Genomic DNA, 10,967 nt, shown 5'->3' on the forward strand with positions numbered 1-10,967 from the left:
AAGCGGGAGGGGCATGGCCTGTGACCTGGTCACAAAGTACCTTCCGCAGTCCTTTAAGGTGGCATCACTACATTATTCCCTGTAGCCCACCTTCAGGTCCGCTCCACACTGGCTCTCTCGACTGTATTTTCTTCCTTTATTCATCAGTGATGTATGTTCAGGATCTAATTAATTGTGGATATGAGGCAGGGTCAAGAGGACAAAGGAACAGGGCCTTTACCTTCTACATAGCTCCCCTGTTTCATCCAAGGAGGTTAAGTATTGATTTTTATCAATTTTCTCCTCAACTGTGAATACAATAAACTGAAAGCATTTCAGGGAGAAGCTGGAGAGCACCTTCTCTTAGCTGCACTCCACCTTAAGGCTGAAGCTGGATTTGTTTACTGTTTCTCCTGGGGGCAGGGGCAGTTGAGAAATAACCAAATAGTCTGCCAAGCCAGGGTCAACCCTCCAGGCCACAGGTTGAGCAAATGCTACAGCCATGGACAGGGAGACACTCCTCATGAAGGGGTGGTCCTCATCCTTTCAGATCAACTTCCTGCTGGAGGCTCCACCCTCACCACGTCCCTCCCTCTTCTCTCATCTGGAGTCACCTTTCGGGATTTTGGAGTTGAGCACCATGGGGACTCCAAATGATCAGGCAGTGCTGCAGGCCATCTTCAACCCTGACACCCCATTTGGAGACATTGTTGGATCGGACCTCGGAGAGGAAGCAGAAAAGGAAGAACGAGAAGCAGGTGGGCATTTGATCTGGAGTGTAGTTCTGCACATAGGCTGGCCTGCTGGCCTCCCGAGGTAGCAGAGAGGGAGGTGGTTTTATAAGGCCTCTTGTTCCATGATTATGATTGAGACTGGAATCAGAGAGGTTGGCTGCTCCTTAGCGCACTGATGGGGGTTTGGTTTGGTAAGAGACATCCTGCCAAGAGGAGTAAGCTGGGGTTTGTCTCTCAATCCATCAGCTCTCATGCCTCTGAACTTACCACTTAATTGACTGTATGATCCAAGCTTAACTGCCAGGTGATGTTAAACTCTCACATTTTTGTCATAACAGAGAATACCACCACCAGAACAGAAGACTGAAATAAGGCAGGGCATGGTTGCTCAGTTGAGTGGTTCCAATATAGCAAGCACAACCAGTATTTGTTAAACACTGTCACAAGCCAAGCTCCAAACGAACGCTTCCGCAGTGAGTGCGTTCACTGGCTTTTCCATTAGTCCCTAATGAAGGAGTTTTTGATCCTTTGTTTCTAGAGGAGTAAAGCCTACACCTTACTAACTCAGGCCGAAACGCTGATGGATACGTCAGAAGTGATGTTCATGATCTGGGAATGTCATGGTGGCCTTTGCACAAGAGGCAGTGTAGTAGAGTAAAATGCAGACGGGCCAGAATGACCTGGGTTCAAATCCAAGCTCTGCAATGTATGGCCTGCTGAGGCCATACACAAAGAACTTGAGCAAGTTCTTTAACAGATTGAGGAGTTTGGGCTTCATTCTCTTGGCAATGGGGAACCAACCAAGGCCCCTTCCCAGGTCTCTTGAACTCAGGCAATGCTAGCTCCCAGCCTTAGTGACCTCATCTCCCCCTACCCCAAACACTGCAGCTGACCCCTGCTGTGACCCATACCCAGTCAGCTCTGGCTCAGATCTCAGAATTCCAAAGCCTGAGGTGGCTTTTTCTTCTTGTTACCAACTGCACACCTGGCTCCTCCTGGCTCCTTCCCTGGCCCAGATGAAGTTTTCCCTCAAGCACAGCTGGAACAGTCCAAGGCCCTGGAGCTGCAGGGGGTGATGGCAGCAGAGGTTGGGGACCTCAGCACAGCCCTGGAGAGGTTTGGCCAAGCCATCTGCCTGCTGCCTGAGAGGGCTTCAGCGTACAACAACCGTGCCCAGGCCCGGCGACTCCAGGGAGACGTGGCAGGTAAGGGGAGATGCCCTGTATCCTCTGCAAAAGGGCCCACGGGAGGGCACAGACCAGATCTGAAGTGGCTGTGGGGCTGGGGTGGCCTTGCTAAACCCCTGTGGAACCTGTCTTCTTACCTATAAGGTAGGCGTGGTATCAGGGGCCCTGCTAATATCATGGGGCTAATGTGAAATTCAGAAGAGACTGCATTCCATTGATTAAGGAATAGTTAATCAGAGCCTACTATGTGGCAGCAGGCTGGTGCTGAGGACGCTGAGATAAAAGGTGTATGGATCGCCAGCATTTATATAGCAGTCACTATGTACCAGGCATTAATCACTTTACACATAAACTAGTAAATCAATCCTCACAACAACCCTAAAAAGTATGTACTATTGTTATCCCCAGTTTATAGATGAAGAAACTGAAGCATGGAGAGGCTAAGTAATTTGCCCACTATCATACAGTCAGGCAGCAGCAGAGCTGGGATGTCAACCAGGTGGGAGGGCTCGAGTGTGTGCTCTTAATCCCCACATGACACTGCTCCTCGAAAAGCTCCCAGTCCAGGAGGCAGAACAGACATAATTCTGAGACCAGCAAAACAAGTTTGAGAGGGGTCAGCGTGGGACCTGTTCCTGAAGGGTGAGTTTTGAAGGATGAGTAGGAGTTAGTTGGTAAGTGGAGAAGGTAGTCTGTAGAGGTCCAAAACGCCTGCTGCATTCAGGTTATTCTAATTAAGTGAAGACAATGGGACCATGCTGGGGACCAAAGATGAGGCTAATGTGAAGGTATAAACCACGGAAACCTAGTACTACTTGACAGTTAGTGAGAGGTGACAGCGTGCTGGCAGCCCTCACAGCCTTAGGAGCAATGGTGACACAGGTGCTCCCAGAACCAGCAATGCCAGACTAGGGAGTTTTGAGTCCACTCCAGGAACAATGGGAACCTCCCAGGAGCCCCTTATCCAGGCTTATCTGCCCCAGATCACTGGAGACAGCCTGCAGACCAAAACCCCAGAGAGATGCAGTGGTGATTCCAACCGGAGATTCCTCCAGACCAGCTCCTCTGAGGGAAACCAAGGGGTACTGCAATCTGAGCGCTTCTCCGGAGGCTCAGGCTCTTTAGGAGACTAGAGAACATGAGTGAATCGAAGCAGAGCCCGAAAGAAGCCAGCCTCGTGGACTTTAAGAAGGTGGCTAGCTGCCTGAAGTTCTGAGTTCAGAGTTCTGAGGCCCAACCCAAGTATTTTATGAGAATAATAAAAATAAAAACGGTGCAGGCCAGCTCTGGCTCCGGGACCAAGGAAATTAGATACATGGCGATAACCAAAGAATGATGAAAGGCAATCAGTCTCGGATACAGGGGAGAGAGAAGGTGTTCTAAAGAAAGCAATGGAAAAGAGAAAAGGGCCCTCAAAAGGAAAACAATGAGAAACTGTCTTGATTGTACTTGTAAGAAATGATTGTGCAGTTAATATTATTTTTTTGAACCCTGACATTCAGTCACCTGGCACATAGTGGATGCTTAATAACAGGTGTGGAATAAATTGGCTGCTACTTGCCCGGGCAGTGGGCCAGACTCATAAACATAGTGACCATTCAGAATCCTGCAACGTTCATGTTTTCGTGTATTAGCGGTGGAAAATAATAGGAACAAGGCGAGACCTGGACTTCAGTCCCAGCTCTACCACTAAGTGGCTTGGCTGTAGAGCCCCGGGCAAATCCTCTTAACTCTTCCACAGTCTTCATCTGTGTAATGGGAATAACGATCCGTACCTCTAGCAGGTGCGAGGCGGGTTGTAAACGGCCACGCCCGGGAGCCGCAAGGACCACGGTGATCCGCGCGGCCGCAGGTGGGCTGGGGATCGGGCAAGGCTGCCCCGGCCTCCGCTGACCCCCGCCCCGCCCGTCTCGTCGGTCCCGCAGGCGCCCTGGAGGATCTGGAACGCGCGGTGGAGCTGAGCGGCGGCCGGGGCCGCGCCGCCCGCCAGAGCTTTGTGCAGCGCGGACTCCTGGCGCGGCTGCAGGGCCGAGACGACGACGCCCGCAGGGACTTCGAGAGGGCGGCACGGCTGGGCAGCCCCTTCGCGCGGCGCCAGCTGGTGCTGCTCAACCCCTACGCCGCGCTGTGCAACCGCATGCTGGCCGACATGATGGGGCAGCTGCGCCGCCCCCGCGACAGCCGCTGAGCGCCGCGGACCCGGGACGGGGCCCTGAACCAATAAAGCCGTCGGGCCTCACCGACTCTGCCTGCTCCTGCGTCCTGCCCGCGCCCGGAGAGAAGGGCACTCGGGGGTACTCTGCGCGGGGGACTCTCGGCGCGGGCTAGGGACCAGCCAGTGGGTGGTGAGCCGCGGCAGCCCACCTGCCGGGGAAAGGCCCGTGGGGCCCGTGGTCGGGCATCGATTGGCCCCGCCTGGCGCAGTCCCCGCCCCTGCAGCGGACTGCGGTGCTCATCAGACCTGAGCAGTTGCTCCGGCGGCGCTCGGGGAGGGAGCCAGGTGAGCCGCACTGGTGGCAGGGGAAGGGGGCGGGATGCTCGGCGACCCCACCCTCCGACCCTCTCCTCTTCCGCCGACATCCACCCGAGCCACCAACATCAGGAAAGGGGGCGTAGGGCGAGGGATGGGAGAGGGAACAGGGCAGGAGAGAGGATGGGATTAGGAGAAAGACGATCCCTTTGGGGGAGGGGCGCGTGGAGTATGAGTGTGTGTGAGTGTGCGTGTGTGCAAGGTGTGGTTGCACGGATGCTCGTTGCTTCTGCGTATCTGCGGGTGTGTGCCTGTTTGTACTGTAGCCTGGAGTCAGTGCTCGGTTCTGCGCCTGCAGGATGCCCATGTGTCTGCTGGGTGGTTCTGTGCCTTTGGGCTTTGCCGTTCGTGTCCGTGCCTTCGCCACTGGGGGCTGGTCTACATTTGCGTTTCCGTACATGGTCCTTTTTGTTTCTGGAGAGTAAATTCCTGGAGCAATTGCTAAGCCTGCCTGCTGTCACCTGGCTGACAGGGAGGCCCGCCCCCTTCTCTCAGCAGCCTGGGGCCCAGGCCCGGGCCACCATGGCGCTGCCTTCGGGCCCAGCCGCCCTCCGGCACACACTGCTGCTCCTGCCAGCCCTTCTGAGCTCAGGTACACCCCTGTTCAGTCGTTGACCAAGTCCTTCTGGGGTCCAAAGTCCCCTCTCTCCCCTGTCTGCACTTCTGTTTGGGTACCCACTCCAGGCCCCAAGCCCTGGAGTCCCTGTTCCCTTCACCCACCTACCCTAGGTCCAACCAGCCAGTCCCTGGTAAGAGGACTCAGGCGCCCTTTCCCTTGGTCTGCTGCTCCTCTCACTGGGCCAATTCCGGTCACAGCACAGTACCAGCCCTGCCTGAGCCCTTCCCAGAGCCCCCCTGCTGTGTTCCAGGTTGTGGGGAGTTGGAGCCACAAATAGATGGTCAGACCTGGGCTGAGCGGGCACTTCGGGAGAATGAACGCCACGCCTTCACCTGCCGGGTGGCAGGGGGGCCTGGCACCCCCAGATTGGCCTGGTATCTGGATGGACAGCTGCAGGAGGCCAGCACCTCAAGACTGCTGAGCGTGGGAGGGGAGGCCTTCTCTGGAGGCACCAGCACCTTCACAGTCACTGCCCATCGGGCTCAGCATGAGCTCAACTGCTCCCTGCAGGACCCCAGCAGTGGCCGATCAGCCAACGCCTCTGTCATCCTCAATGTGCAATGTGAGTGGCCCTGAGGTGGGCAGGGAGAGAGGTTCTCTGCCCAGGGACCCCCAGCACCCACCAGGCAGGTGGTCCGCAGGACATTTAGCAGACACTGCAGCACTTTGCAAATATGAACTCATTTTATCCTCTGAGTAATCCCATGAGGTCATTACTATTGTTGTCACCATTTTACAAATAAGAAAACTGAGGCAGAAAGAGGTAAGCAATCTGCCCAGGGCGATGATCCCACTGGTAAGAAGCAGAGCCAGGATTCACATCTGGGCATTTGGCTCTAGTATTTACACTCATAATCACTGTGAAATGCTGCCTCTCTGGCAGACCAGCCATCCTGTTCCTCAGCATCCCCTCTGAGGAGAGGCCCAGGTCCCTGGCTCCCATCTGGGTTTGGGAAGAAAGGGCTAGAAGTATGAGGGGCTGTGGTGAGAGCATATTGGCCTCTGCTTTGCACCAGTCAAGCCAGAGATTGCCCAAGTCGGTGCCAAGTACCAGGAAGCTCAGGGCCCAGGCCTCCTGGTTGTCCTGTTTGCCCTGGTGCGTGCCAACCCGCCTGCCAATGTCACCTGGATCGACCAGGATGGGCCAGTGACTGTCAACACCTCTGACTTCCTGGTGCTGGATGCGCAGAACTACCCCTGGCTCACCAACCATACGGTGCAGCTGCAGCTCCGCAGCCTGGCACACAATCTCTCGGTGGTGGCCACCAATGACGTGGGTGTCACCAGTGCCTCGCTTCCAGCCCCAGGTGAGCATGGCCAGCAAGTGGCCCAGCAAAGCCTCAGATGGGCTCAGGGGTCCTGTCCCCATACAGAAATGGGAATACTTGTTGCCCTGTGGTTGGGTCTTGTGGATGAACTGTCCCCAGCCACCCTGGGCAAGGAGGGCAGAGTAGTACCTATGGCATGTTGGGGCTGGGGCACTACCCACTTGGGACCTGACACAGAGGACATCCTCCAGGGCTTCTGGCTACCCGGGTGGAAGTGCCACTGCTGGGCATTGTTGTGGCTGCTGGGCTTGCCCTGGGCACCCTCGTGGGGTTCAGCACCTTGGTGGCCTGCCTGGTCTGCAGAAAAGAGAAGAAAACCAAAGGTAGGCCAGGGACACTGGGGGCAGTGTGGATGAGGTCAGGCTGAGCAGCAGCCAGGACAGCAAGTGCAGCTGGGCAGAACCAGTCATCTCTGACGGTGGCAGAGCACTTCCAGGGGGTGGCCATGGGTAGGGTGCCATGCATCCCAGGTAGCAGGGTCAAGCACTGGGAACCCAGTCTCTGGCCCCAGGGCCAGGCCTGGGCATTTGAGAGACCCCTTGCCTGAGGGTCCTGGGTCTGAAAGGGTAGGAGGAGAGCCCAGCGTGGGAGGGCACATTGAGAATTAGGGACATGGTTTCTTTTTCCGCAGGCCCCTCCCGGCGCCCATCTCTGATATCAAGGTAACTCTTCCTTGGGCTAGGTGGACAAGCCTAACTGAAATGCAGGATGGGGACAGGAGGGAGCCTGGGGTTTCTGGTAGAGGCAGCCGTGAGTGCCTGTGCCGGGACGCATATCCATCCCGAACTTTGTCCTCCCTGTAGTGACTCCAACAACCTAAAACTCAACAACGTGCGCCTGCCACGGGAGAACATGTCCCTACCGTCCAACCTTCAGCTCAATGACCTCACTCCAGATTCCAGAGGTATATCTAGGGCCCCGCTCTTTGCCCCTGCTTAATCTCCAGAAGTGCTTCTGAGAAAAAAGAACTTGGTGCTTGGGAGGAGTGAGGCCCCATCAGGCACACTCCTCGTCCTGAACACTGCCCTCTGTCAACCAGCAGTGAAACCAGCAGACCGGCAGATGGCTCAGAACAACAGCCGGCCAGAGCTTCTGGACCCGGAGCCCGGCGGCCTCCTCACCAGCCGAGGTACTGGGGAAGGGGCCTGCCACCCTCCTCCTCTGCCCCCCAGCCCTGTGCTTATGCCAGAGGCCTCCAAGTGCCCAGGAGGCAGAGAGGGCTCTCCCAAATTCCAAGTAACAAGCGTTACTGAGTCCCCGCGGGCTTCTTTGATCCCACAGGTTTCATCCGCCTCCCAATGCTGGGCTATATCTATCGAGTGTCCAGCGTGAGCAGTGATGAGATCTGGCTCTGAGCTGAGGGCGAGACAGGAGTATTCTCTTGGCCTCTGGACACCCTCCCATTCCTCCAAGGCATCCTCTGCCTAGCTACATCACCAACGCGAAGAAGTTATGCCACTGCCAGTTTTGCTTGCCCTCCTGGCTGGGGTGCCCTCTATGTCATGCACATGATGCATTTCACTGGGCTGTAACCCGCAGGGGCACAGGTATCTTTGGCAAGGCTACCAGTTGGACCTAAGCCCCTCATGCTGACTCAGGGTGGGCCCTGCATGCGATGACTAGGCCCTTCCAGAGGGAGCTCTTTGGCCAGGGGTGTTCAGATGTCATCCAGCATCCAAGTGTGGCATGGCCTGCTGTATGCCCCACCCCAGTACTCCACAGCACCTTGTACAGTAGGCATGGGGGCGTGCCTGTGTGGGGGACAGGGAGGGCCCTGCATGGATTTTCCTCCTTCCTATGCTATGTAGCCTTGTTCCCTCAGGTAAAATTTAGGACCCTGCTAGCTGTGTAGAACCAAATTGCCCTTTGCACAGGAACCAACCCCTGACCCAGGGGTACTGGCCAAGCACAAACTAGTCCTTTTTGCTACACACCTCTCTGCCCTTCACTTCTTCCCTTCTGTCCCCACCTCCTCTTGGGAATTCTAGGTTACATGTTGGACCTTCTCTACTACTTCACTGGGCACTAGACTTTTCTATTGGCCTGTGCCATCACCCAGTATTAGTACAAGTCAGGGAGGAAGAGGCAGGCGATGAGTCTAGTAGCACCCAGGACGGCTTGTAGCTATGCATCATTTTCCTACGGTGTTAGCACTTTAAGCACATCCCCTAGGGGAGGGGGTGAGTGAGGGGCCCAGAGCCCTCTTTGTGGCCTCCCCAAGTTTGGCCTTCTGTGATTCACTGTGAGTGTCCTGAGCTCTCGGGGTTGATGGTTTTCCTCTCAGCATGTCTCCTCCACCACGGGACCCCAGCCCTGACCAACCCATGGTTGCTTCATGAGCAGGAAGGTGCCCTTCCCGGAGGATGGTCACCACAGGTACATAATTCAACAGTGTGGAAGCTTTAGGGGCACATGGAGAAAGGAGGAGACCACATACCCCAAAAGAACCTAAGAACGCTTTAAAAAGCAACATGTAAATGATTGGAAATTAATATAGTACAGAATATATTTTTCCCTTGTTGAGATCTTCTTTTGTAATGTTTTTCATGTTACTGCCTAGGACAGTGCTGAGCACACAGTAAGTTTAATAAACTTGACTGAGTTAATTTACATATCTCTGCTTCATTTCTTCTATTAATATGTTTTTGTTTTTGTTTTGTTTCATTTGAGATGGAGTCTCACTCTGTCACCCAGGCTGCAGTGCAGTGGCGTGATCTCGGCTCACTGCAACCTCTGCCTCCCAGATTCAAACGATTCCCCTGCCTCAGCCTCCCAAGTAGCTGGGACTATAGACCCCTTACACCACGCCCATCTAATTTTTATATTTTTAGTGGAGATGGGGTTTCACCATGTTGGCCAGACTGGTCTCGAACTCCTGACCTCAAGTGATCTGCCCACCTCAGCCTCCCAAAGTGCTGGGAGTACAGGTATGAGCCACCACACCCAGCCTTCTTCTAATATGCTTTCTTTTTTCTTTTTTTGAGACAGAGTTTTGCTCATGTTGCCTAGGCTGGAGTGCAGTGGTGCGATCTCGGCTCACCGCAACCTCCGCCTCCTGGGTTCAAGTGATTCTCCTGCCTAAGCCTTCCAAGTAGCTGGGATTACAGGCATGCGCCACCATGCCCAGCTAATTTTGTATTTTTAGTAGAGATGGGGTTTCTCCGTGTTGGTCAGGCTGGACTCGAACTCCCGACCTCAGGTGATCCACCCGCCTCAGCCTCCCAAAGTGCTGGGATTACAGGCATAAGCCACACTGCGCCCGGCCTAATATGTTTTTTAAATGAAGTTTTCCAGTCTCACAGTGGAAAAAATATAGCAAGCACCTGTATACCCACCACTCAACTCTGACATTACCAAATGTGCTTCAGAAAAATAAATAATATTTCTTTAATTATACTGTTCCCAATGGCCAGATTGGCATTTTCTATTTCAGGGGCTCTTGGCTATAACTAGCATCTGATTGTCACTTGGTCCTCACTCAGCCGCTTCTTCCCATCTCAGGACTGGGCTAAAGAATGCTGAGCCCCTTTGTCCTGCCCTTGGGAACAGAAGGCTCAGACTGGGATGTGATTTTTTTTGGTACAAAGTTATGAGGTTCATTGAAATTTTGTTACATATATATGTATGTGTGTATACAGAGCGCGCGAGAGAGCACGTGTGTGTGTGTCTTGCTCTATTACTCAGGCTGGAGTGCAGTGGTGCAATCATAGCTCACTGCAGCCTTGAACTCCTGTGTTCAAGGGATCCTCCCACCTCAGCCTCATGAGTAGTTGGAACTGCAGGTGTGTGCCATTGTGCTCAGCTAATTAAAAAAATTTGGAGGGGGCAGGCATGGTGGCTCACGCCTGTAATCCTAGCACTTTGGGAGGCCGAGGCAGGTGGATTGCCTGAGTTCAGAAGTTCGAGACCAGCCTGGGCAACATGGTGAAACCCCATCTCTACTAAAATAAAAAAAATTAGCCGAGCATGGTGGCATGCGCCTGTGGTCCCAGCTACTCGGGAGACTGAGGCAGAATTGCTGGAACCCAGGAGGCGGAGATTGCGGTGAGCCGAGATCACGCCAATGCACTCCAGCCTGGGTGACAGAGCAAGTCTCCATCCAAAAAAAAAAAATTTGTAGAGACAGGGTCTGACTCTATTGCCCAGGCTGGTGTGACATGTGTATAATGTGTAGTAATCAGGTTAGGATATTCAAGGTGTCCATTACCCAAGTACAATACAGTTTTGTTAACTATACTCACCCCAGTCTGCTATCAAGCATTGAATTTATTCCTTCTAACTATATGTTTGTACCCTTTAACTCCTTTTCTTTATCCCGCATTTTCTTTCACCCACATTTTCTTCACCCATTGATCAACTGATGGGCACTTAGGCTGATTCTGGATATTTGCTATTGTGAATAGCGCAGCAATAAACATCCAAGTGCAGGCATCTCTTTGATATTTTGATTTCTTTTCCTTTTTGGAGATACCCGGAAGTAAGATTGCTGGATTGAATGGTAATCCTAATTTTAGTTTTTGAGAAATCACAGGCCGGGTGTGGTGACTCATACCTGTAGTCCTAGCACTTTGGGAGGCCGAGGCGGGTGGA

General features: G+C 53.8%; 2 protein-coding genes across 30 annotated transcripts; both read left to right on the forward strand.

Moving 5' to 3' along the window:
* The first annotated feature begins 18 nt into the window (after positions 1-18).
* On the forward strand, positions 19-4,144 carry TTC36 (tetratricopeptide repeat domain 36). The gene is made up of 3 exons (XM_054439491.2): positions 19-737; positions 1,730-1,918; positions 3,826-4,144. Exons 1-3 carry the CDS (start codon positions 482-484, stop codon positions 4,086-4,088), a joined length of 708 nt encoding a protein of 235 aa, XP_054295466.1. The 5' UTR covers positions 19-481; the 3' UTR covers positions 4,089-4,144.
* On the forward strand, positions 3,826-8,989 carry TMEM25 (transmembrane protein 25). Of its 29 annotated transcripts, none has more exons than XM_063672145.1 (9): positions 3,826-4,400; positions 4,929-5,022; positions 5,300-5,611; positions 6,066-6,356; positions 6,569-6,700; positions 7,009-7,039; positions 7,181-7,281; positions 7,417-7,506; positions 7,659-8,989. In XM_063672145.1, exons 2-9 carry the CDS (start codon positions 4,953-4,955, stop codon positions 7,730-7,732), a joined length of 1,101 nt encoding a protein of 366 aa, XP_063528215.1. In that variant the 5' UTR covers positions 3,826-4,400; positions 4,929-4,952; the 3' UTR covers positions 7,733-8,989. The 29 variants fall into 29 exon arrangements, with proteins under 29 accessions (XP_063528215.1, XP_054295457.1, XP_063528216.1 ...); XM_054439482.2 differs by having other exon boundaries at positions 3,840-4,400; positions 4,926-5,022; XM_063672146.1 differs by having other exon boundaries at positions 3,843-4,400; positions 4,729-5,022; positions 7,420-7,506.
* The last annotated feature ends 1,978 nt before the right edge of the window (positions 8,990-10,967 follow it).

Source organism: Pongo pygmaeus, chromosome 9, assembly GCF_028885625.2.
Source record: "Pongo pygmaeus isolate AG05252 chromosome 9, NHGRI_mPonPyg2-v2.0_pri, whole genome shotgun sequence".
NCBI classification, from domain to species: domain Eukaryota; kingdom Metazoa; phylum Chordata; class Mammalia; order Primates; family Hominidae; genus Pongo; species Pongo pygmaeus.

Bases quoted from the DNA above. Each gene is read 5' to 3' on its own strand.
- TTC36 (XM_054439491.2), top strand. From the start codon at position 482: ATGGACAGGGAGACACTCCTCATGAAGGGGTGGTCCTCATCCTTTCAG. The intron at 738-1,729 runs GTGGGCATTTGA...TCCCTGGCCCAG, and splicing joins AAAGGAAGAACGAGAAGCAG to ATGAAGTTTTCCCTCAAGCA. The intron at 1,919-3,825 runs GTAAGGGGAGAT...TCGGTCCCGCAG, and splicing joins ACTCCAGGGAGACGTGGCAG to GCGCCCTGGAGGATCTGGAA.
- TMEM25 (XM_054439490.2), top strand. From the start codon at position 4,554: ATGGGATTAGGAGAAAGACGATCCCTTTGGGGGAGGGGCGCGTGGAGT. The intron at 5,612-6,065 runs GTGAGTGGCCCT...GCTTTGCACCAG, and splicing joins TGTCATCCTCAATGTGCAAT to TCAAGCCAGAGATTGCCCAA. The intron at 7,040-7,180 runs GTAACTCTTCCT...TCCTCCCTGTAG, and splicing joins CGCCCATCTCTGATATCAAG to TGACTCCAACAACCTAAAAC.